The sequence below is a fragment of the Lynx canadensis genome, chromosome B3 (genome assembly GCF_007474595.2).
Source record: "Lynx canadensis isolate LIC74 chromosome B3, mLynCan4.pri.v2, whole genome shotgun sequence".
In the NCBI taxonomy this organism is placed as follows: Eukaryota; Metazoa; Chordata; class Mammalia; order Carnivora; family Felidae; genus Lynx; species Lynx canadensis.
The window spans coordinates 30629404-30653733 of record NC_044308.2 but is presented as its reverse complement, the minus strand read 5'-3'; the positions used below and the strand labels follow the sequence as shown (position 1 = coordinate 30653733).

The 24330-nt window shown below is 45.8% G+C and overlaps 1 protein-coding gene across 5 annotated transcripts; it reads right to left on the bottom strand.

Annotated features, from left to right (window-relative positions):
* Window positions 1-3577: 3577 nt before the first annotated feature.
* Window positions 3578-23223, bottom strand: SNUPN (snurportin 1). 5 transcript variants are annotated; one of them, XM_030317647.1, is made up of 10 exons: window positions 23121-23223; window positions 21504-21568; window positions 19946-20108; window positions 17646-17793; window positions 11988-12092; window positions 11672-11768; window positions 9448-9545; window positions 7541-7618; window positions 5620-5700; window positions 3578-4171 (listed from the first exon to the last, which is right to left on the bottom strand). In XM_030317647.1, the coding sequence occupies exons 3-10, from the start codon at window positions 20101-20103 to the stop codon at window positions 3851-3853; spliced, it is 1086 nt and encodes a 361-aa protein (XP_030173507.1). In that variant the 5' UTR covers window positions 20104-20108; window positions 21504-21568; window positions 23121-23223; the 3' UTR covers window positions 3578-3850. The 5 variants fall into 5 exon arrangements, with proteins under 5 accessions (XP_030173507.1, XP_030173509.1, XP_030173508.1 ...); XM_030317649.1 differs by lacking the exon at window positions 23121-23223 and adding an exon at window positions 23039-23057; XM_030317648.1 differs by lacking the exon at window positions 23121-23223 and adding an exon at window positions 21938-22120.
* Between the last annotated feature and the right edge of the window lie 1107 nt (window positions 23224-24330).

Below are 24330 nucleotides of genomic sequence, written 5' to 3'. Positions count from 1 at the left end.
CTGCCTTGCAGTGGACCCACTGGGGAGGGAGCCTGGGGTAAATCACAATCAAATCAAGACCCAAGACCAAACTTCTCAGGACTTGGTGGGAAACAAAATTTTTAAATGAATTTGGTTCTTTTTTTTTTAATTAAAAATTTTTTTTAATATTTATTTTTGAGAGAGAGACAAAATGTGAGTAGGGGAGGGGCAAAGAGAGGGAGACAGAATTCCAAGCAGGCTCCAGGCTCCAAGCTGTCAGCACACAGCCCTATGTGGGGCTCAAACTTATGAACTGTGAGATCATGACTTGAGCTGAAGTCAGTTGCTTAACTGACTGAGCTACCAGGCACCCCTCTGTATTTTTTTTTAAAGAGAGAGAGAGCAAATGGGGGAGAGGGGCAAAGAGAGAGAAAGAGAATCTTAAGCAGGCTCTACACTCAGGGTAATGCCTGAGGCAGGGCTCGATCTCACAACCACGAGATCATGACCTGAGCCAAAATCAAGAGTTAGACGCTTAACCAACTGAGCCCCACCCAGGTGCCCCTTAAAATTGGTTCTGTTTTGATGTAAAGACTGGGTGTAATCACAGAATCCTAAGACAGGGTGGAACTCAGAAATCAGTGTGTCTTACCAAAGCAAGCAGTCATACTGTTGCCAAAATCTCAAGGCTTTTCTCTACTTTTCCTGCCCTACATATCAGAAGGCATAAAACAAATGACCACATCTGCTTAAAAATATGTATTGTGAGGTTTTTACTCATTTCCTTGCTAGAAGTCTATAGCTTCAATCCTGATAAGTTTTCAGGTTGTCCTTTCAGGCACATTCACAGAACCACAGTTCATATTCTTAGAACTCTACAGTCTATTCAACCACCCATTAGCAGTCCACCACATACCTCCACTCAGCCTCCTCTCCAGGGTCACTACTCTATGCAGTAGAGAAGAGAGGGGCTGTCCCTCAGACTGCCTTCTCATTCCAGTTCATCATTTCATTCACCCAACCAACACTAATTAATACAAGTGCCAAGCACAATGCCAGATGAATAAGACCAGGTCTGTGATCTCAAAGAACCTGCAATCTAATAGAGGGAGTACATAGTAAGGAATTTAACCTTGCTCAAAGGGAGGGTAGCCTTTGCCCTTGGCTCCTAGAAACAAGCTCTAAGCCTTTGAAATGTCCTAAAAAAAGTGTTTACCTGGGGGTCTTTGGCCACACTAGACAGTCTAGCAATGTGATTGGGGGGAAATGAGGACTTTGGATCATGTGTTATCAGCTAGACCTCTGGAGAGGCTAGAGACTGGGGTCAGCCAATCAGGTCTCTATGACCAAGTCCCAGTAAAAACTTTGGACACCAAGGCTCAGGTCAGATTCTCTGGTTGCCAATACTCCATGATACTGTCACACACAGTACCCAGGAAAGTTAATGCTGTCCATGATTCCACTGGGAGAGGACAACTGGAAGACTCGTACTTAGAATTTTTGGGACTCTGCCCCATACATTTCTTCCCTTGGCTAACTAATCTGTTTCCTTTCACTGTGACAAACTCTACCTGTGAGTATAACAGCTTTCAGTGAGTTCTCAGTTCAGTTCAGTGAGTTCTCAGCAACACCCTCTGCCTTTCTGAGGACAAAATAAATGAATTCCAATGGATTCACTCTCTTTGTTCCTCTGCTTAAGATACAGATTCTTGGTGAGGAGCATGTGATTGGCCCATCTTGAGTCATGAGCCTGATGTTTGGCTAAAGGAAGGCAATTCCCCGAGATTATAGTCCCACCAGACCACACTGCATGGGGAAGAGATAATTCCACAAAAAAGAAACTGGTTGCTGTTCAGAAGGGTGGCCAGAAAACTAATATCCAATCACGACAACTTATTTACACAACCATCTTTGAAAGAGGTGACAGGAGGTAGTTTTATAATTCATAAGAAATATGACCTGAAGACACATTCTATTCAGTGATTGATAATATTGGCTCCTCGGTTAAAAATAGAAGGGGCACTCCTCTAAGATACATCCTTTGATCTATCATTCAACAATATCAAGTTGTGCATGGTGATAAGTTTGGCTGGTATGTTCTGTCTCCCAAGAATGTCCTTTGAGGAAGCAGTCTCTCCAGACTGCTTATTTCTGAGCAGAGCCCGGTGAAGTCTCTGTGACGCTAGCTAGTATGCACAGCTCCTGAAATGATATAGTTGGCCTGCTAAGAGTACAAACTAGAGACTTCCTTTGGAAGATCATGTAGCATCTAGACAGCCGACAACATGCTTCTTGGCAAGAGGAGCACAATGTTCCTATTGCAGAATTGACCCAAATTCAGAAAAGAGTTTATTGATGTAGGCATGCTTAAATCTGCAGCTAGCAGGATCATGGTGGTGGGGGTGGGGGTGGGGGGGATAGTTGTCTTCTTTCTCCGATTTTACAGAGTCAGCTTGAGCAACTCTGTAAGAGCCCAACACTGAGGCAAGTTCCACTGGTGTGCTGAATTTGTGTAATCGGGCTCTACTTAACCACGTCTGCCCAGATCTGTTCCCAGAATTAATCAACACAAAGGAACAACTGCTAGTCAGACAAGATCTGACCTGCATCCCTCCGAAATTTTGTCCACAGGACACTAGTACTGCTGGACTAGAATAGTGAAGTCTTTTTGTCCAATAAAAGAAGTCCTAGAAAGGTGGAAAGCACTGTGAGAAGCAGATCGAGGCCACAGGAAACGGGACACATTTCCTGAACACACAGCAGAAACGAATTGGTTAGTTTCAGATACTATCTTCCACTGCCACAGCTGCCAAAGAGCCTACTTGACAAATCTGAATGGATCTGGCCGGCTCAGAGCTCTTCCATGACATCAAATCTAAAACCTCTGCAGAACACACAAGCCCATCTCTCTCTTCAGCCTCCTCCTGGGCAGCTCCCCAACCCTCGTTTAAACTTGAGCCGTGCTGAACCTGCTTCAGGTCCCAGAGGGAGTCCTGCCCTGCTCTGGAGGGTGCAACTGCATACCCTGCTGCCTGTGTGAGAAAGTCCCGCTCTCCTGTCTGCAGAGCCCCTTCTGTCCTGCTCAGAACCTCAGTTCTGCTCCAACTTCCTCTATGGAACCTCCTCTGCTTTCCCGCCCCAAGCTCTATGCATCTTTCAGCCCTAAAGCAATGGTCTCAGCGTCCTGCTGGTGGGTGTCTTTCCTCACTGGACTGCAAACTCCTCAAGGGCAGACACCAAGTCCTGTCCCTATAATTCTCTACATCACGGGGGCCTAGCACAAGGCTTATCTTCTGGAAGGCGCAAATGTTTGTTGAAGTTGTGAATGAACTCCATTTGCATTTTATCTCTGGCAGTGTCTAAACCAAAGAAACTCACACTTCTCAGAAGAGGGAACATATTCAAATACCAAGAACTGCAGTTCCTGGTAAGACCTTTTAGAAAATGACGTTACTAACAGCAGCAACTGGAAACTCAGCAGAATGCTTAAGTGCTAAAAACAGTGCAATGGGCCAAGACTTGAACAGTCATGGTTTAGGTAGCCCGGGTTGGGGCGGGGGGAGGGGGAGGTAGGGGAGGGTCATGGCCATCTAAAGTTTTAAGAATCACAAACACCTTCTTTCTTAAGAATTACATATATTTACATTGTAGATATCTGGGATACACTTTTCACAGGAGTTACTTCTCAAATCCCAAATCCATCCAATCTGGAAACCGCCCTCAACTGTCTGAGCCAGCATTTCAGATAGGAGATAAGCTGTTTCCAGCTGGAGTGGCTTTGGAAAGTCCACTCTAAAATGAAGTCACCTGTTTGTTGTCATTGTCCTCCTCCCCAGCCTTCCTTCTGGGACCAAGCCCCATCCTGTGACTCCCCAAGGAGCCACCCTGTTTAGTTTTCCATGAGGCTCCCTGGGGGGTCAAGGCCATGGGGAGGGCTCTTCAGCTTGGGGGTAGACAGGTGTTCCAACTCATAGTGTCCACTCTCAGATGCCTTGTGTGTGACTTTCTCCTTCATGCCTTCCTGGCTCCTCTTGTGCTCAATAATCTGCTGGAGCTGCTGCCCAGCATATTCTGGCTTGGTGGTCAGTGGGCCAGCTGGCACGGCTACTCCAAGAACATCTGACACCATGTAGGGGCGCAGCCAGCCCACAAGAGGAGTGCTTCCAGGGCTGTAGTGGGTCTGCTTGTGGTAGAAGAGAAGTCCATCTACCTAGAAAAGGGGAAATCAGAGACCAAAGTGACTTCTGGGGCCATGTATTTCGAGGAGAGCCTATGCATATGGGGGCCGCTGTAATGGGCCAACTGCCTTTCCTGGATCACTGCCAGTGGAAAAATAATCCTTGTTTCTCACACATGCAATTTCTCTAAATGAAGAAATGACCCAGAAATATAAATTTTAGAAAATAAAAACATAAACAGCACTTTCCTGTTTACCGGGTGCTTGCCTACCCACTACTTCACCCTCTTACCCACCATTGAGGGTGTTTAAGATGGCACTAGGGCTAGCTCTGGGGGCCTCCCCCAAAACCCAGGCAGTATGAAGCACAAATTCAACGTGAACCCAGGTCTTCTGTCCCCAGATCCCATGTACTTTTCAGTACTCAGATGTCTCTGTAATGGGGAATGTTCTCCACACAGGGCACAAACCAGGAGAACTGGACAGGCCCCTCCAAGATGCTGGACTGCTGAACACAGGGAAAACAGGCTGTCAAGAAGCCCTGTTCCCCACACCATTGTTGGCTGCCTGACCTCCCCCTAAATTATCTGCAAGCTATGTTCTGGGAAACTCAGTTTTTCTCAACGGGAAGACCTCCTACAGTCCCACATTTTCTTTTCCGTGATTCAGTGACTCATCTCTAAAAAGCATTTATTGTCACTGGGGCATAGGGTTATAAATAAAGATGGTGTTCTTACCACCTTCTTAATTGACTCTCAGAAATGAAGGCAACTCAGCCTTTGCCATTTCCTCATTTGGGAAGCTGTGATCCTTTTAACAAAATTATATCAAGCTCAAGCAAATACTTCTGCGTGACTAGGCAGAATTTTAAAGGGTACGATGGGCAAAGGAAAGTCTGTGTGTTGAGGCTGGAGAGGATAACTGTAGATTCTGAGGATGATAAAAGGTTGCTGAGAACTGAGGAGCTTCTAGAGACATGAGACTTTTGGTGCTAAATCGAGAAAGTTCTGGACAAACCAGGACAAGTTGGTCGCCCTGCCTCCACACCACTGTTCAGAAAGCACTGCCATCCCCAGCCATCATTTGCTCTTGGGAGGAAGGAAGGATAAGGAGTTTGAACCCCTGTGGTCTGTCCGTCACAGGAGCTCCCAACTTTACAGTCAGCTATGGCAGCCAGGCTTGTGGCCGAAAACAGGCACCCCAGAAGGACCTAGGAATGAAAGCCTTGTCCCTCCTTGGGCCCCCACCTCTTCACCTGTAAAATGAGGGACACAGATGAGCAGCTTTGGCATTCTGATGTCTCTAACAGAGCAGAGCTGAGGCTCTGAAGGACAGCGGCACATCTTTTTCCAGGAATCAGCTTTCAGCCCTTTTCTGATGCTTTGACACAGCAAAGTCAGAGGATATCCTAAGACATTGGGTAACCAAGCTCCCTGTGTCCTGCAATCCCATCAGAGCAATAAAGACAATGCTTGTGTTACCTCAAAAGGGAAATCCATTGACAGCACCTGACACAGGCTCTCAGGGGTACAAGGGAAATTCTTTAGTCCTACAAATTTAAACTAAAATATAAATTACAACAAAGAATTAGCACATGTTACAAATAATATTGGTTCTAGCAAGTAAAAACTGTATCAAAGAAAAAAAGTTCAGTCTCATCCTTCCCTACCTCCCCTCCCCCACCGTATTACTGGGTTGGAGGTTCTCAACCTTGCTTTATCCACAAGAATCATCAGGGAAGCTCTTAAAAATCACTGAAGCCCATGCCTCACTCAGAGATTCTGGCTGAATTGGCCTGGGATGGGTCCCAGGCATTTTTTTTTTTTTTTAAGCTGTCCAGTTGAGTTTAACACACACCCAGGACTGAGAACCAGTGTCCTGTGCTAGGTTTAGGGGTTGTATGTTATTCTCACAGCCATATGACAGTCCTACAGAAGGGCTAGAGAAGCCCCTTCCACATCAGCAAGGATTTTTAGACTGAGCAGTATAATAAAGTGATTAGGACTAAAACTCTAGTAAGTCAGATTGCTTGGGTTTGACTCCCAACTCTGCCAATCATTTCATCTGTATATGCCTCTGCTTTCCCATCTATAAAATAGGATAATGAAAGTATCTACCTCATGGGGGTTGTTGCACGGGTTCAATGACATAACACGTAGAGTGCTTAGAACAACATTTCAGAGAGAGCAGCTCCTATGTTCCCCTTCCTCAATGCATGTTCTCCCAGGACCTTACCGATAACATCACTAGATACTGACCCCATTTATTGTCCTGTAACTGGTTATCCAATTGCTTTTAAAAGTGTTGCACGAAGTACAATCAAATGCCAATCTACAGGTGTTTGCTAATAAAATGCCCTGAAAATAGCTGTCGCATATTTAATCAGAGTGGATAGCAAAAGCACTTGGGCTTTCATCCTGGACTGTGGGATGTTGGGGAAGGTAGTCCCTCTCTGAGCTTACACTCTCATCTGTGAAAGGAGTCAGCTGACTAGATGAGGTCATTCTCAGCTCACATACAAGAGCAGAAGTTCTCAAAGTGTGGTCTGTGGACCAGCAGTACCAGCATCACTTGTTAGAAATACAAATTATCAGGCTTCACCCTAGCCCTACTGAATCACAAACACTGGTGAGGAGGGCCCAGGCATCTACGTTTCACCAGGCTTCCAGACGCTGCTGACGCACGTTACAGTTTGAGAACCACTGTACTGGAGTTCTAGATAGCATTATTCGAGACAGTATTATTCTAGATCACATTATTCTAGATAGCATTATTAATAATTATAAAATAATTAGCATTTTATACAACCACTATTTATTAAGTGTATACCATAAGTATGTTAAGAGAACCTGCACATTTGTATCACTTGGTTCTTAGAACAACTCTGTAAAGTAGGTGTTATTAACCCTATTACACAGATGAAGAAACTAAGGCCAAATGAAGTCAGTAACTTTGTTAATTGTTAGTTAAAGTTAGTAATTGTTGGGGCGCCTGGGTGGCGCAGTCGGTTAAGCGTCCGACTTCAGCCAGGTCACGATCTCGCGGTCTGTGAGTTCGAGCCCCGCGTTGGGCTCTGGGCTGATGGCTCAGAGCCTGGAGCCTGTTTCCAATTCTGTGTCTCCCTCTCTCTCTGCCCCTCCCCTGTTCATGCTCTGTCTCTCTCTGTCCCAAAAATAAATAAATGTTGAAAAAAAAAAATTAAAAAAAAAAAAATAAAGTTAGTAATTGTTAAAGCCAAAACTGGTTCAGATCTGGATGGCTGTTAAGCCCACACCCTTCCCATTATGCCATGCTCCTTCAAAATTAAAAAGATAAGTCCATTCATAATTATTATATTTAGATAACAGACCAATCCAAACCAATCCCCATAGAGAATCCAGCAATCCTAACACCAGGTCTTACGGGATTGAGCTTGGTTTTCTCTCCCAGTCCTTCTTCTTCTGGTAACTTTGAATGCATCCAGTAGAACCGGAAATCAGTCTGCCACAGAGGAGGGAAACAGAAAGATGAAATGCTGCTCACATCAAATGATGATGTGAACAAACACACTCCATCCGAAATAGTCATGTAGTTTATGAAGATCTCAGCTCTTCTAGCATTGATCTCATGTCTCTTCAAACACTGCCATAGGTCAGAAAGATACCTATATAAAATTTTTGGAGATTTTTTCTTAAAATCCAATAGGATTTTTAATGGTAGTAGAGCTGATCACTGATCACTGAAGGCCTACTATGTGGCAGGCCCCATACTAAGGACTTTACACACCCTGATTAGTACTCAACCACCCTCTGAGAGCTAGATTACCATCATTTCCATTTTACAGGCAAGCACTATGAGGCTCAGAGGGATTATATCATTTGCCCACAGAAAATACCATGGGTCCCAGGACTCTAACTCCAGAGCACATTATGTTAGCCTTTGTTTTATTTTAATTCTGAGGATTAGAAGCTACTATAGAGTTTTAACTTCTCATATATACTTCATTCTCTGAATTACTGGTATGCACCCTTCTGTAGTTATTTAGTACCTTTTGTTTCTTGTCCATTATTTTGCTTTTAAAAATTAAAAAAACAACAACACAGTTATTTCTATATATTATAGAAATATAGGTAGTTTTAGCTACCAAATTTATAAGTTGTGAATACATGTTATGAAACATCCTTCAACAGAATTAAAGGAAAATATGCTCTAGATTGAATTTATGAGATCTGAGTTTTAGGTGTGGCTCTGCACTTGAGCAAGGTACTTACCATCTGTAGCTCTTTGCTTCCATTCCTGTACGATGAGGGATGACAACGGTACTCACCTTATAGAGTTCTTGTAAGGGCTTCAATGAGATAATGCTCACAAAGTGCTCAGCAGTACAAGCCTTGGCTATTATTGTTACGAATTCAGCAGCATGCTTTGGAAAATCATGCTTTGGCTAACGGCTATGGAAAGAGGTAACCTACAGTGACAACCCATGATTCGCAGACTGGGCCTGCACAAGGATTGCCCGGAGGCTCGTTAAAACATGAGTTGACCCCAGGGTTTCTGACTCAGTAGGTCTGGGAACTTGCATTTCTAGCCACATTGAGAACTACTATGATACACTAATTGACAGGGAACACAAAAAATCACTACTATAAAACTGGGACAGTGACGGGGCAGTGTTGGGAGCAGAGATGGAATCTGAGGGGTTGACCTAGCCTTACTCCGATGACTGCTACTGTCACTCCTAAGAATCAACAATCTCAGAAAAATGCTGGGGGAAGGTGACGCTTCGGGGAGAATATCGGGGCCCCTCTTCACTTGGAAAATCTCCTTCCCGGGCAGGCCCCTCAGAGATTCGAGGCTTTCTGTTGAACCAAGGAGGCCCTGCTGTTTTCAGGGTCAGGATGTGGTTGTGAAGCAGTAGAGGTGGCCAGAGACTATTTGATGGTGACTTCATTCTACCTCTCTTCCTTGTGCCACCTGCACAGGTACCATCCCCGCTGCCCACGGTCCTCCCCACCAGCAATCCTCCCACACTCCAGAGAGAGTGAGGGGGTGGCTGCAGCTTCTACAGAGTCCCAGCCTGCCCCTCCACTCCGTTTCTCTCTTTTCTCCCCTCAAGATTTGCTGTACTTCCCTTAGTTCCTCCTCCTTCTTTTTTTAAAACAAAGCTAATTTAAACACACTCAAAGAGGCAAGGAACATTAGATAATGTTCTTGATATACCACATCCTGTGCATACCAAGAAGCTGGTCACGTACCAAACCCACATGCTGGGCCACTTTCCCAGGAGAGGAGAAAATAGGAGAAGACATGAGGAGACTATCAATCCCTACCTGGCAGTCATAAAAAGGGTGTCCCCGCCAGCACATCACATCCAGAACATAGTAGGTCTGGTTCACCTCGCTGTAAATGCAGTCCAGAATGGTGTAGTCTGGGGACACAGAGCAGAAAGTCACTACAGGGTTCCCTTTCCAATCAGAGTTTCTTAGGGAGAAAGTTCTTTATGGCCCTTTCTTTTTTATTTTATTTCAATTATTTATTTTGAGAGAGAAAGAGAGAGACAAGGAGAGAGAGAGAATGCAAGTGGGGGGTGGGGGGAGAGAGTGAGGGAGAAAGAGAGAATCCCAAGCAGGATCTGCATGGTCAGTGCGTGGACTCACGAACCGGGAGATCATAATACACTGAGCCAGAGTCTGACACTTAACCGACGGAGCCACCCAGATGCGCCTTCACGGCCCTTTCTCACTCCTGGGCAGGTTAAGGGCAACTCGAGGTAGGACAGCGTGAGTGGGATCAAGGCAACCCTTAAGCCAGGTGGGAATTTTGAACTTTTATTTTCTGTATTTAATTATTTATTGACTTTAGTGTTTATTTATTTGGAGAGGGTGGAGGAGGGGCAGAGAGAGAGGGAGACAACAGAATCCGAAGCAGGCTCCAGGCTCTGAGCTGTCAGCACAAAGCCCGACGCAGGGCTTGAACTCATGAACTGCGAGATCATGACTTGAACTGAAGTCAGACGCTTAACTGACTGAGCCACCCAGTGGCCCTATTCTGAACTTTTCAATAAACTGGAACATTTACTCACCTTAGAAAAACTCCAGTCCAAAAGGCAAGTAATCTTCCATTTGAATTTACATGCCCTTTTGAGTTCCTATTGTAAGTACTATGATCTGCGTGGAATATTACCTGTAAGTAATTCTTGCCTTTAAGGACCTTATAATCCAGTGCTCCCTTCGGCAGCACATATACTAAAAATCTTACAATCCAGTGAAGGAGATAAGATGATCATAGAGAAGAGAACTGAGAGCTGAGCTGTACAACACGACCTAAGAGCAACAGGAATTCCGGAGGAGCGAGATCGGAGCAGCAGGCGATGCTGCATGGAAGAGATGGTATGTGAACACAGTCTTCAGAGATCAGAGGGTTAAAACAATAGGGCAGAGGGGAGGTGGGAGGGCATTTCAGGCTGGAGAACTGATGTGCCATGAGCAAAGGTGTAGAGGTGAAATGAATATGGTACATGTGGGAAGCAGGGAGGCAAGCCAGCTCAACAAAGCTAGGAGTAGGTATATAGCGGAGGGGAAAGACATGAGGATGGGTGAACCAAAGCTCATGTGTGAGAGGTTCTGAAAGCCAGTAGAAAAGCCTGGGCTCAGTACCAAGCACACGAGGAACCACCGAGGGAGCCTAAGCAGGCAGAAAAGAGAGCAGGCCTCAGGCCCAGCTCTGCCACCTTCTCCATGAATGACAGTGAGCAACTTATTTAACCTCCATGATCTTTGTCTCCTCAGCCGAGCTCAGGTTAGAGGGAGAGGCTAAGGCTTGGACAATGATACAGGAGAAAATATAGGAGAAAAGGGAATTTAGCAGCAAGCCCCAGCAACAGTTTATCATACTTTACACTCAGCGTTCTGAGGGACCTTTTCCCCCAAAACTGCTCAGGTCACCTTGTAATGGATGTCTGTGGGAAAGGTGTGTTGACTTTAATCCAGGGATTTGTTGCCCAGTAGGCCTCACAGGGCTGCATCTATTCTGCAACTGAGGAAGCCTGACCTTGAAGAAGATAGCCTGAATCTAGATATACAGTTTCAAAGGTATGCTTTCAAAGTGAGTCTTTAGAGGCCCCCGGGTGGCTCAGTTGGTTGAGCACCTGACATAGGCTCAGGTCACGATCTCACAGTTTTTGAGTTCAAGCCCCACATTGGGCTTGCTGCTCTCAGTGTAGAGAGCCTGCTTCAGATCTTCCGTTCCCCCCCTCTCCGTCCCTTCTTTACTCCTGCTCATACTCTCACTCTCAAAAATAAATAAAACATAAAAAAAAATTTAAAAAGTGAGTCTTTAAAATACATAACCAAGGAACTTCTACTGTCTTTTACGAATTGTAAAACTTAATAAACAGGGGCATCTGGCTGGCTCAATTGGTACAGCATGTGATTCTTGATCTCGGGGTCATGAGTTCGAACCCTTGTTGGGGGTAGAGATTACTTAAAAATATATATATGTATTTCAAAAAAAATTTTTTTTCAACTTAATAAATAGACAATTTTATGTAGGTACCTTTTGCTGTCGCTGAGTTTTGCCTGTTGCCTCCCGGCAGCAGGGAAGAAAACCTGTTGACACGGTAACCACTCTTGGTGTAGGCACTGGTAAAGCCCTGTGTGGAAAGTTACCATTCCCATTAGGCATCAGGTCTCCTCACCCTCTTGCCTCACAATCTGCAGGTATCATCAGCGCAAAGATGGCTCTCAACAAATCCCTCCTGCAGAAAAGCCTTTCAATCCCCATGCCAGGTATAGATGAGGAACACGAAGTGCAGAGAATCCTTCCCGCTACAGACTAGGCATGCTGGTACAGGGAGGGGGCCACTACTCACCCTGGAGGCCACGATCAGGGCTCTTTTTCCAACAGGGCACACGACCACAATCCATTCCTGCCCCAGATCTGAAGGGACGTCAATCAACCACTCAGACAGCATCAACTGGGGACACCAAAAAATGGCGTTAAAAATCAACAGGGGTGGGGTGCGTGGCTGTCTCAGTCTGTGGAATATGCGAATCTTGATCTCAAAGTTGTGAGTTTGAGCCCCATGGTGGGTGTTGGAGATTACTTAAAAAATAAAATATTAAAAAGAAAAATCAGCAGCGGTGTGCTGCTGCGACATCTGCACCAACAGAAAGTTCATATCCTATATATATAAAATGAGAATACACGTAGGCTGACAGTGGACCTGCACCTGCTTGCTCTTAGTTGACTTGTCTCAACTGACACTGACTCAATGGAGGCCGCGTGAACTTCACTGTGAACTTCAACTTCTCTCCTCATCTTCATTTCCTGCATCCATAATTCTTACTACCTTGCTTCCTGTGTCTGGGTGACAGGACCCTCTTCCTCATCTTACTTTGTCCATCTGCCTGCCGTTCTCATAACTATTATGTTCTAGGGGCTATAACCTCAGAGATGAATAAGGTCCCTGACCTTGAGATGCTCTTAATCTAGATCATTTCTCAAACTGGTGACCCTAAATACCTTACCAAAAGATTTTGGGAAAACTGCCTTAAAAAACGGGGGTGGGGGGACATGGGTGGCAAAATGAATCTGCAAAGATGAACTCTTCCACTCATGGCTCACAATCCCTCCCATCTACACAGAGACTGGCCTATCAACTACTCCCTCCCACGGAATCTCTCATCTCTCCTTCCCCTTGGCCCACAAAATGCTCAAGCCCTAATCATAAAAAACAAAACAAAAATGAAAACCTTTAATCACTCTGCGTTTCTGTTAAACTATTCCACTTTCTCCTTTTTAAAACAACTTTATATTTCTTTTCTTTATTTAAAGTTTATTTATTTTGTGAGAGAGAAAGCACGAGTGGGGAAGGACAGAGGGAGAGGGAGAGAGAATCCTAAGCAGGCTCCGCACCGTCATCACAGAGCTTGACTCAGAGCTCAAGCTTATGAACCACAAGATCATGACCTGAGCTAAAATCAAAAGTCGGACACTTAACCGATTGAGCCACCCAGGTGCCCCAACAACTTCATATTTCTTGATGCTGCCCTCCCGCCCACTCTGACACCCTCAGCCCAGATTTGCTACCTCCGCAGCCCTGCCAACAGCCATCAGTGACCTCCTCTCTCTCTTCCCTCTCCCCCACCTTATCCTCCCGGCTCCACTCCTGGTGTGACACTGCTTGTCACCACCTCTTTGTCCTCCTTGACGCATGTTCCCTTAGCCCCATGACACGGTGCTATTCTTTTTCCTGCCAAACATTCCTCCAAATGCTTCCCCAAAGCAATGTAGAGAATGTTCAGGAGGCTGTTTTAGGTTCCCCTTCTTTTCTCTTAGATGCTGCCCCACTGGGGCTGGACCGCATTATGTTTGCAGCCTCACCTGCCATTTCTGAGAGGACACCTCCTAATTCTCCTTTTTCATTTCCAAATTGCTTTCCTTTCCTCCAGACCCATATTTGCACCTGTCCAGGAGGTATCTCTTTCTCTGCTTGCTCTCTCTGTACCTTAAACTCAATGTACCCAAAACAGGATTCACTGCCTTTGGTCACCCAAGTACCTTCCATCCCTGAAACCCCCCTTTCTCTTTCTGCATCCTGTAGCCCTGTTAATAGCAACACCACTCTCTGTTACCGAATCTTAAACCAAGGCGTAATCAACACTTCCTTAAAGAATGGTACTGCTACAACACCAAAAGCACAAGTGACAAAACACAGGAGCCATAAATAAGACTACACCAAAATTTAAAACTTTAGTGCTGCCACTGATACCAACAGCAAAATAAAAAGATAACCCACAGAATGGGAGAAAGTATTGGAAATTATGTATCTGATAAGAGACTTGTATCTAGAATATATAAAGAACTCTTACAACTTAATGACAAAAGGCAACCCAATGAAAAAGGGGCATAGATGTTTCTCCAAAAAAGATATACAAATGGTTAATAAGCATGTGAAAACGATGCTGGATATCATTAGTCATTAGGGAAATGCAAATCAAAACCATAAGACACAACTTCACACCCACTAGGGTGGCTCTACTCACAAGGATGGACAATATCAAGCACTGGCAAGGTGTGGAGACACTGGAGCCCTCATACATGGCTGGTGGAAACGTAAAACATTGTAGTCACTTTGGAAAACAGCCTGACAGTTCCTCAAAATGTTAAACACGGAGTTACCATATGACCTACTGATTCCATTTCCAGGTATATACCCAAGAGAAATGAAAACATATCCACACAAAAACTTGTGTGTGAATGTTCGCAGAAGCATTATTCACAATAGCCAAAAAGGGAAACAACCCTAATGGTCACCAATGGATAAATGGATAAACAAAGTGTAGTATATCTATACAACAGAAAAGATTTTTTTAATGTTTATTTATCTTTGAGAGAGAGTGAGCACAGCGGGAGAGGGGCAGAGAGAGAGGGAGACACAGAATCCCAAGCAGGCTCCATCCAGGCTCTGAGCTATCAGCACAGAGCCCGACGTGGGGCTCGAACTCATGAACCCCAAGATCGTGACCTGAGCCAAAGTTGGATGCTTAGCTGACTGAGCCACCCAGGAGCCCCAACAGAATATTATTTGGCAATAAAAAGAAATGAAGTTCTAACACATGCTCTAACACAGATGAACCTTGAAAACCTTATGCTAAGTGAAGAAAACCAGGCAAAAAGGGTACATCTTGTATGATTCCATTTATATGAAATGTCTAGAAGAGGCAAATCCATAGAGAAAGAAAGTAGATTACTGATTGCTAAGGGCTGGGGGAAAGGAAGAATGGGAACTGATTGCTGATGGGTATGAGGGTCCTTTTTGGGGTGATGAAATGTTTTGGAATTAGATAGTGGTAACAGTTGCACAGCCCTGTAAATATATTAAAAACCACTGAATGTGTCAAAACCCTGTAAATGTGTGAATTGTATGGTATTTGTATGGTATGTGAATTTATCTCAAGGCTGTTTAAAAAAATAGTACTTGTGGGGCTCCTGGCTAAGTATTTAGGATATACTATCTCATTTAATCCTTCTAACAATCCTATGAAATAGTACTGTAAATATCCTCATCTACAGATAAGAAACCAGATATTTAGAGAGGTTAAGTAACTTGCTTAAGGTCAACAAAAAGCCTGGCTTTGAGGTCAGGTCAATGTGACTTCAGAGCTTAAACATTTAACCACCTCTCATATTGCCTCTTCTATCCAATCTACTGTTAAATTCCATCTCTTCAACCTGGCAATACTCATATTCATGACCTCATTTTCTTTACACCTTCACTGCCCTCAGCACTCATCATCAGATGGTTTTAGCAAAGTTAAGCTCCCTACTACAGTCTCTCTCTTCCAGACCCTTTTATATACACTGATGGGCATGTCATACAAAGTCTCAACTCTGTCCCTGGCTCAACAATTCTTGGTGGTTCCCCGAAATCTAAACCATAGTCTAGGGGGACCTGGGTGGCTTAGTCAGTTAAGCATCCAACTCTTGATTTTGGCTCAGGTCATGATCTCATGGTTCATGAGTTTGAACCCCAAGCAGGGCTCTGTGCTGACAGTGTAAAGCCTGCTTGGGATTCTCTCTCTTCCTCTCTCTCTCTCTGTCCTTCCCCTGCTCATGCTCTCTCTCTCAAAAGAAAACAAAACAAACAAAAACCTTAAAATCAGTAAAGAAAGAAAGAAAGAAAGAAAGAAAGAAAGAAAGAAAGTCTAAACTCTTGCACATATTTCTTTGTTTTTGAACGTTTATTTATTTTGAGAGAGAGAGAGAGAAGGAATCCCAAGCAGGCTCCTTGCTGTCAGCACAGAGCTGGACATGGGGCTCGAACTCATAAGATGTGGGATCATGACTTGGGCCGAAATCAAGAGTCTAAAGCTCAATAGACTGAGTCACCTAGGTGTCCCAAACTCAGGGCTTTTGTACTTCCCAGAATGAGTCATTTTTAAAGGATGTAATCTTTTCTAAAGGTGTAATCTCTCCACCTAGGTGGGGCTCAAATCCATAATCCCGAGGATCAAGAGTCGTGTGCTCTATTGACTGAGCCAGGCAGGCACCCCTCCTGCACCTATTTCTGCTGTATTCCTTCTCCTAAGCCTATGCTGCTCTATCCTTACTGGCCTGCATACTGCTCTCAACACACCATATACTCCTCCCACCTCAGGGCTCTTGCTCATCCTGTTCCTGCTGCCTGGAATGCACCTCTGCCTATCAATGTCCTACTCATGCTTCAAAGCTGCCTCCTCGTTCATTAACCTTTTCCTGATTTCACAACCCTACTTCCTTCCCTGTTGGAAGCTAATCTCACTTTCTTGTAGCAAAAAACACAATCTCCACTTATTCCGGGAGCACAGGGGCCATTTCTGGCCCTTGTCTACCTTCCCACACACAGCCTAGCTTAATACAGGGCAGGGCCTTCAACAATGCTTGCTGAATAGAACTGAACTATACTCTGTCATAAAGGATGTTATCCATGCTGTAGTTGGGGCACAGAAAGAAGATGGGACTATGTGCACCCAGAAACCATATTCTAAAGGTGGGAAAGGATTCTGAGGTGACAAGACACTTGGGTTATAGAGAGAAGAATATAATAGACAGGTAGACTCCCGATCCCACTTGGACCGATACCCTGCCTTCTGGAATACCTGGACTGCCTGAAGCACTGAACAGTTTCCATGCCTGCTTCTCCTATGGCTCCACAAACCACACCAGTTTCTTTCTGCAACCTACAGGACACTTAGTCACGTTTGTTATAGTCAGCTGTTGTTTTACGGCCTCAACCTCACGTAGGCCAATTGGCTGGCTGGGGTGGCCGTGCAGGCTCCCCATATTCAAGGGCAGCTGTACTTCCCACCTTGCACCATCTGAATGTGAAGATCCAAGACTGGCATGTTAGTCCCCTGCTTGGGAAAGACGACCAACCTAGGAGGTGGAGTGGGGGCAGTGCTGGACTGGGCAGGCCCGATGCAGAACCGCTTTACAGCGACCACTAAGAAATGACAAGTGCATGCAGTCTGTTAGTGTATCAATAGCTCAGAGGTCTTCTGCAGCAGGCCGGCGACCTTTGGTTATATTAGGGCGTAAATGCTCTCAAACCCACCAGCCACAGCCTCCCTCAGTGACCCCCAGTCAGCACATGGCACTGTAAGCCATCTCTTTTCCTAGTCCATACACTTCATGCACAGCAGCAGCTTCTTTGCTATCCCCATTCCTTTCTCCTGTCTCCTCCTCCTCTTTTTTTTTTAATGTTTATTTTATTTTTGAGAGAGAGAGAGAGAGAGAGAGAGAGAGAGAGAGAGAATCAGTGGGGAGGCGCAGAGAGAGGGAAACCGAGGATCCGAAGCAGGCTCCGTGCTAACAGCAGAGAGCCCGATGTGGGGGCTTGAACTCATGAACCTCGAGATCATGACCTGAGCTGAAGTCAGACACTCAGCTGACTGAGCCACCCAGGTGCCCCCTCCTCCTCCTCTCTTTATGGCAACATTTCCTTTAGTGGGATTTGACGTGGCCTCACCTTCTCTGGACTACTCACTTGATTAGCATAGCGTTTTGGTAACTTCTTGCCAGTGTCAACGTCCATCTCTTCATCATCTTTTTTATCATCTTCTTCCTCACTCTCCATCCCTGTCCAGTCATCTTCAGCCAGTCGTCTGGCATGGTTCACGTAATCCAGCCGCTTGCTGGAGGAAAGAAGGCACAAGGACAGGCCTTTATGTCTCATAGGAAGACCCCCTACAGTGTGACGAGTTTAGCTTAATTCAAAGGCTCCAAGTTCAAGAGACCCTGGGGATTCTAGTGGAAGAGATGGTAGATTTTCCTTCATAAAGCTAAACTAGTGATGGCCCCCTCACTGGTCCTAGATAGGAAGCACCCTCTGAACACACTCAGCCTTCCTCAGAATTCCTTAAAAATGGGCAAAGTAGGGGCACCTGGGTGGCGCAGTCGGTTAAGCGTCCGACTTCAGCCAGGTCACGATCTCGCGGTCCGTGAGTTTGAGCCCCGCGTCGGGCTCTGGGCTGATGGCTCAGAGCCTGGAGCCTGTTTCCGATTCTGTGTCTCCCTCTCTCTCTGCCCCTCCCCCGTTCATGGTCTGTCTCTCTCTGTCCCAAAAATAAATAAACGTTGAAAAAAAAATTAAAAAAAAAAAAAATGGGCAAAGTAGGGGCGCCTGGGTGGCTCAGTTGGTTGAGCGGCCGACTTCGGCTCAGGTCACGATCTCGCGGTCCGTGAGTTCGAGCCCCACATCGGGCTCTGTGCTGACAGCTCGGAGCTTGGAGCCTGTTTCCGATTCTGTGTCTCCCTCTCTCTCTGACCGTCCCCCGTTCATGCTCTGTCTCTCTCTGTCTCAAAAATAAATAAACGTTAAAAAAAAAAAATTTTTTTTTTTTTTAGAAATAGGCAAAGTAAAACGTTGAAAGGAATTTTCAAGGTTCACTAGCTGGAAAAGCTGACCCCACTCCCACCCACCCCATTCCAGACTCCCACACCTCCACCCAGGTGAGAGCTGACACTTTCCTGCCTGGCAGGCATCTAGTCCAAAGGCCCTGAGTAATTGAAGAGAAGAATCACTGAGACGTGGTGAGGAGTTTAAAACAAGGACCACTTCTGGGATTTTCCAACTTCCATAGCTTTCTGAGGAGCGGCCAGGCCTTCTTCTAGTTCTTATCTAACTTTCAAAACAGGCCTCTTAGCTTACGATTTAATCTATCTTTTACTTGTTTTTGCTTTATTGTTATCCTTCTCTCTTTTGAAAAAAACTACATATTCTGGAAAGCTTGGGCAATTAGTTAAGAAAGAATAAGAACCGTTTGGAACCTAATTGTTCCAAAGTGATCTGTAGATACCTCGTAACCTCCTGCACTTGGTTCCCTCAATGCTGAGGCAAGAAATTCACTACGGAGGCAGTGAGACCAGCTCAGCCGGTTCTCCTCAGATACTCTCAGACACATGAGTTCTTGCACATTCACGTGAGGGTGCACACCAGAGAGGCATATGAAAGCACGATGGTGTTTTAATTCAAGAATAAGGAAGGGGGCACCTGGTGGCTCAGCTGGATACGCATCCAACTCTGTCTCAGGTCATGATCTAGAGGTTCATGAATGTGGGCCCTGCGTTGGGCTCTCTGCTGTCAATGCAGAGCCTACTTCCTCTGTCCACCTCTCTCTGCCCCTCCTCCCCCATCCCCTTTCGCTCAAAAATAAATAAATAAACATTAAAAAAAATTAGTTCTTTCTAATCCTCTATTCCTTATTACCCAGAAAAGGCCTGTGTTGTACTCAGAATACAAGGATAGGCCCTGACTTCAGAGCAGCCCAGCCTCAGACACTCCTATCCTGCTCTCTTCCCCTGCTTGCTCATCTTGGCATTGAGAATTAAGTGTATGGAAGACATTTCCTCAGATTCCCTGTGGAATTATTTGTATTGAATTCTCAAGGGCTCCACGGAAACATTTGGGCTGAAGGCAGACAGGAAGACCACACCAATGCCAGGATTCAGAGTGCAGAAGCCACACAGGGAATGTGGGGAGTGGAAGTCTGGGTGTGGCCTTCACAAGTCCCTAAATCGCAAAGCTCAATGCTGCTGCCAGGGAAAAAAGAAAAATTTAACCAAATAACTGAGCTTTTGCTTTCAAACTTCAGCCTTTCCCTACGTCTCCATCTTTTCCTAAGCTCTGGGTATAAAGGATGTCTACCTCTGCCAGGATTTATCCCTCCCAACCTCATGGGCAAGGTGTACCTACTAAGGGTCTACTTCGAAGAGACAAGCCTAGAGCCTCCTGATTGGAGGCTCCCAGCCTGGAAAGAGAAAGCAAAGAGTTAAAGCATCCCTTACGATTTCTGCAGTTCCAATAGTCGGCGGCGCCGCTCACTCTGCTCCAAGGAACTGTACTTGGACTTGTACTGGGACAGGCGGGGGTGTGGGGCAGCTGTGCTGTTCAGATCTTGAGACACAGAAAAGCTACTGGCCAGGGCTTGACTCAGCTCTTCCATCTTCCCTACAAAGGAAAACATAAGAAAATGGTTCATTCATTTCATATCACCTCCTGTGTACAGGCAGTTATGATGTAACATGATGGCTACATTCCTAAAAAAAACTCACTTGATCCAAAATCACAACTGTTTCCATGGGGAGAGAGGAAGTTAAAGGGTAAACGAGTTATATATGAGCATAACATTAATTCCTGCAGATATTTCAATAATTATCATCTTGATAGCTCTCAGTGTACCGATATAAACTTATATATACATCAAGACAAATAAAGTTCACCCTGCTAACTTTTGCTTTGTCATTCATCACCAGTAGCCCGTCACTAATTTCTTTTTACCATCATTGATGTCCAGTGATGTGATCAAGTACCTAATTTTTTCCTGAGTAGTTCTAAATAGCCATTACTCAATAACTTTTAATATTAATATAACTTTTTAAAAAATGCACACATTTTATTTTATTTTATTTTATTTTATTTTATTTTATTTTAGAGAGAGAGACAACGGCGTGAGCAGGGGAGAGGGCTATGGGAGAGAGAGAGAATATCAAGCAGGCTCCACACTCAATTCAAATCCTGACGTGGGCCTTTGATCCTATAGCCCTGAGATTATGACCTGATCCGAAATCAAGAGTTGGACACTTAATTGACTAAGCCACCCAGGTGTCCCTATTTTATTTTTTTAAGTAAGCTCTACACCCAATGTGGGGCTTGAACTCACCACAAGATCAAGAATAGCGTGTTCCACCAATTGAGGCGGCCAGGCACCCCTCTAATATAACTTTCCCTTAAAAAAAATTTTTTTTTTAATGTTTATCTATTCTTACAGAGAGAGAGAGAGGCAGAGAGAGGGAGACACAGAATCTGAAGCAGGCCCCAGGCTCCGAGCTGTCAGCAAAAAGCCCGATGCAGGGCTTGAACCCACGAGCAATGAGATCATGACCTGAGCCAAAGTTGGATGCTTAATTGACTGAGTCACCCAGGGGTCCCTCTAATATAACTTGCCGATGCAGATTTTACCCAATTGTTGTTTAACTTTCTAATAAATGCCAACTTACGTTAGAAAATTTAGCTCCAGAAGAAATACTGGTCCTGGGCCCTTACAGCAAGACAAGAGGAGCCCCAATCCCAAACCTGGCAGTTGCTTTCTCATTGTATATTTTGTTTTGTTTGTCTGTTTTGTTTGTTTGTTTGGAGTGGACAAAAGGAAGGTTTCAGGGCTACCCATGTAGGACTCACTTGTCAAAGAGCTAGATGTAGAAGGCTACCTACCAGTTAACCCCAAGTGTGTGAAAGACTGATATGTGGTACACTTGGGAGATGGAGCAGATTGGAGACAGAGTACCCAGGTGTGCCCTAAAGAATGGGAGTAGAGAGAAAGAGGTGAATTCACACATCACTCACCTTTCTGTGAATGAAGGTATGAAGTGGCATAGGAGCTTAGCTAAGGGTTAAAGGTGAGCCTCAGACTGTAAGAAAAAAGAACATTTAGGAGAAATCAGACTCACAAAGCTGGGCTGGCCTAACCCTTTAGGTGTAGTATAAAACAGAAGGCATCCCCAGTGCTTAAACTCCACCCCAGGCCAGGTCCCACTGCTCAGAGCACCAAAACCAACAGGTTCATTCCAGAGCCTCCATGGTTAATAACAACATTATGGGTCTCTATTTGGCAATGAATTACTTTCCATTGCACATTTGAAGTCAGATTTCCCCCCCTAATTTGCAGCATTTTTTTTTTTTAATTTGAGAGGAACTTAAAAAAAATTGTGGTTAGAAACCCATGACATAAAATTTACCATCTTAACCATTTTAAGTTACAGTTCAGTAGCGGTACGTACATTCACATTGTTGCGCAACCAATTTCCAGAACTCTTCTCATCTTGCAAAACTGAACCTCTATACTCATTAAACATGAAGGGAACTTTTTTTTAAATTTAAGATTGACATATTACTGGTATGGTTTCGAGGTGAATCTTTTTTTTAATTAAAAAAATTTTAATGCTTATTTATTTTTGAGAGAGAGAGAGAAAGAGAGAGAGAGAGCAAGCTGGGGAGGGGCAGAGAGAGGAGGACAGGATCTAAGGCAGGCTTCACGCTGTCAGCGCAGAGCCCGATTGTGGGGCTCCAGCTCACAAACCACGAGATCCTGACCTGAGTCAAAGTCGGAGGTTTCACCGACTGAGCCACCAAGGTGCCCCAATGAATCTTAACATACTTGTAATGCAACCAGGGTGGCCATTTGTGGTTGAGCTGGGTGATGATTATGTGGGATTCATAATGGTATGCTATTTTCCGTATTTTCCTGTACTTGTGTACACGTCTAAACACTTCTATAACACAATCTTTTAAAGAATTCATGATGTCCTCGGCTTACCAAAGTAATGACCAAATCTGAAATACACTCATTAGGCCTTGCCATGCTTTTATCTTGGTGTGGCCTCCCGTTCCGCCAAGAATCACAAAATCATTACACACGCCTTGGATACTGGGGCGGCCCTCTGTATCTTTGTGGCTGTTCTTGGCTGGTTCCTGCTCTTTCAACCCATTCCTTGGATGGGGCTGCCTCCAAGGGTCCTGACCTTAGCCCGGGTGGTCTCAGCCAGACTCAACGCGCGTCCCCTACCGCCTCTGCTGCCTCCTCCTCCCCCCTCCGGCGCCCCCGCCTCCCACTCCCCAGGCGGGGATCCACTGCTGCTTCCACGGGGCTCCAGCCCCGGGGACACTACCTGCTCCACTCGGTCGTCCTCCCCGCCACAGCCCCGCATTGCCTTTCTCTAGGAACGCGGCCCCCTAGGCCTTGCACGATTCGCCCCTCCCCCACAAAAAGTCCCTGAGGGGTCCTGGCCCGACAGCCTGTAACAGAAGAGCGGCAGCGCGCTCAAGGGGAGCCTGAGCCTGGCTTTGCCTCTCCAGGGGACGCCTCGGGAGTCCAGGAGTACCAGCCGGCCAGAGGGAGAAGCAGCCGGGAGCCGAGGGGCAATTCGGGAGCCGGCGGGGCCCAGGCTCGAACCCAGGACTCACCAGGAGGAGGTGACAGTTCCAGGAGCCGCGGCCACTGCTGACGGGGGCAGACCAATCAGCTGCTCAGGGAGGGCTGGGCCCACCCCCTTGGCCGCTGCCGCGCCGCCTGGCCCACCCGCCGCGCGCCGGGAGTTTCCGGCTCCGCCCACCATCGTGAATTCCGGGAGTGCAGCCGCCGTCCGGTCGCTCGCGGGCCGTTATTTCCGCCTTCACTGGCTGGCGCTTTTTCGGTTGGCCCAGGCAGGGGTCCTTTTGTGATGCACTGTTCGGGACCATTCCTGCCCGGTGACTTGGCCCTGCCGAGGCTTGACCACAAGCTCCTCGGGGCTCCTTTCGCCAATGGGAAGAACCCCGATCTCGGGGCTGGGCATTCAAAGCCCTCCAGGCCCTGGGTCCTGAAGCTTCCCCCAGATCCGCCCGCTTTTTAGGAGTACAGGCAGTCCGCTCTCTCTCCTATGCGGGCAGTGCCGGTTGCCTGGACGACACCCCCGGCCCCCGACTCCTCACACACCCGTCTCAATTAGACATTCCCGTCCCTTTCGCTCTTACTACACCGGCGACATACCTCGATTACAGCCCGTTTGCTCAGTTTGGGAGTCTCTTTCCTACTCGGCTGGGGGCTTGGCAACGGCAGGGACCTGGCTTGATTGCTGCTTAAGAAGGCAGCGTCTGGCGCAAAACGTAGCACTCAGTAGACCTTGGTGAATTCCTTGAAGGGATTACGGCAAAGGGGTAGGGAGGGGAGAAGCAGCCGAGATTTAGGAGAGATAATCAAATTAGAATGCAGCCTCTTGGAGGGAGGACTGATGAGACGCAAACTAAAGATGTGACAGCCATTTACTGAATGCTTACATTGAGCCAGACACTGCTTCACGTGCATTATCTCCTTTAATCTCCAAATAACACAAGGAAGTAGACTGAAGCTCTGAGAGGTTAAGTACTTGACCAAAATCACACAGCTTTCAAGCCAAACATTTGAACTGCTGAATGTTGGACTTACAGAGAAGTTGGATATTACTACACTACAGAAAATACACGTTTTGAGTCCAAGGAATGCCAAGATGTTACTTGCTACATATTTTAAGTACATGACACCATCCATTTGAACAAAAAAACACAGAAGATCAGACTGATACAGAGGGTAATGGGTGCTTGGGGCCCTGGAAGACCCAATTTTTTGGGCCTCAGAATTTATGTAGGTGAGCTCTAT

Coding starts and splice junctions, on each gene's coding strand:
- SNUPN (XM_030317647.1), bottom strand. CDS start 20,103: ATGGAAGAGCTGAGTCAAGCCCTGGCCAGTAGCTTTTCTGTGTCTCAA. Junction 9,546..11,671: donor AAACTCAGCGACAGCAAAAG/GTACCTACATAA, acceptor CTGTGTCCCCAG/ACTACACCATTCTGGACTGC. Junction 4,172..5,619: donor CAATGGATTTCCCTTTTGAG/GTAACACAAGCA, acceptor CCCCTTTTCTAG/GTAGATGGACTTCTCTTCTA.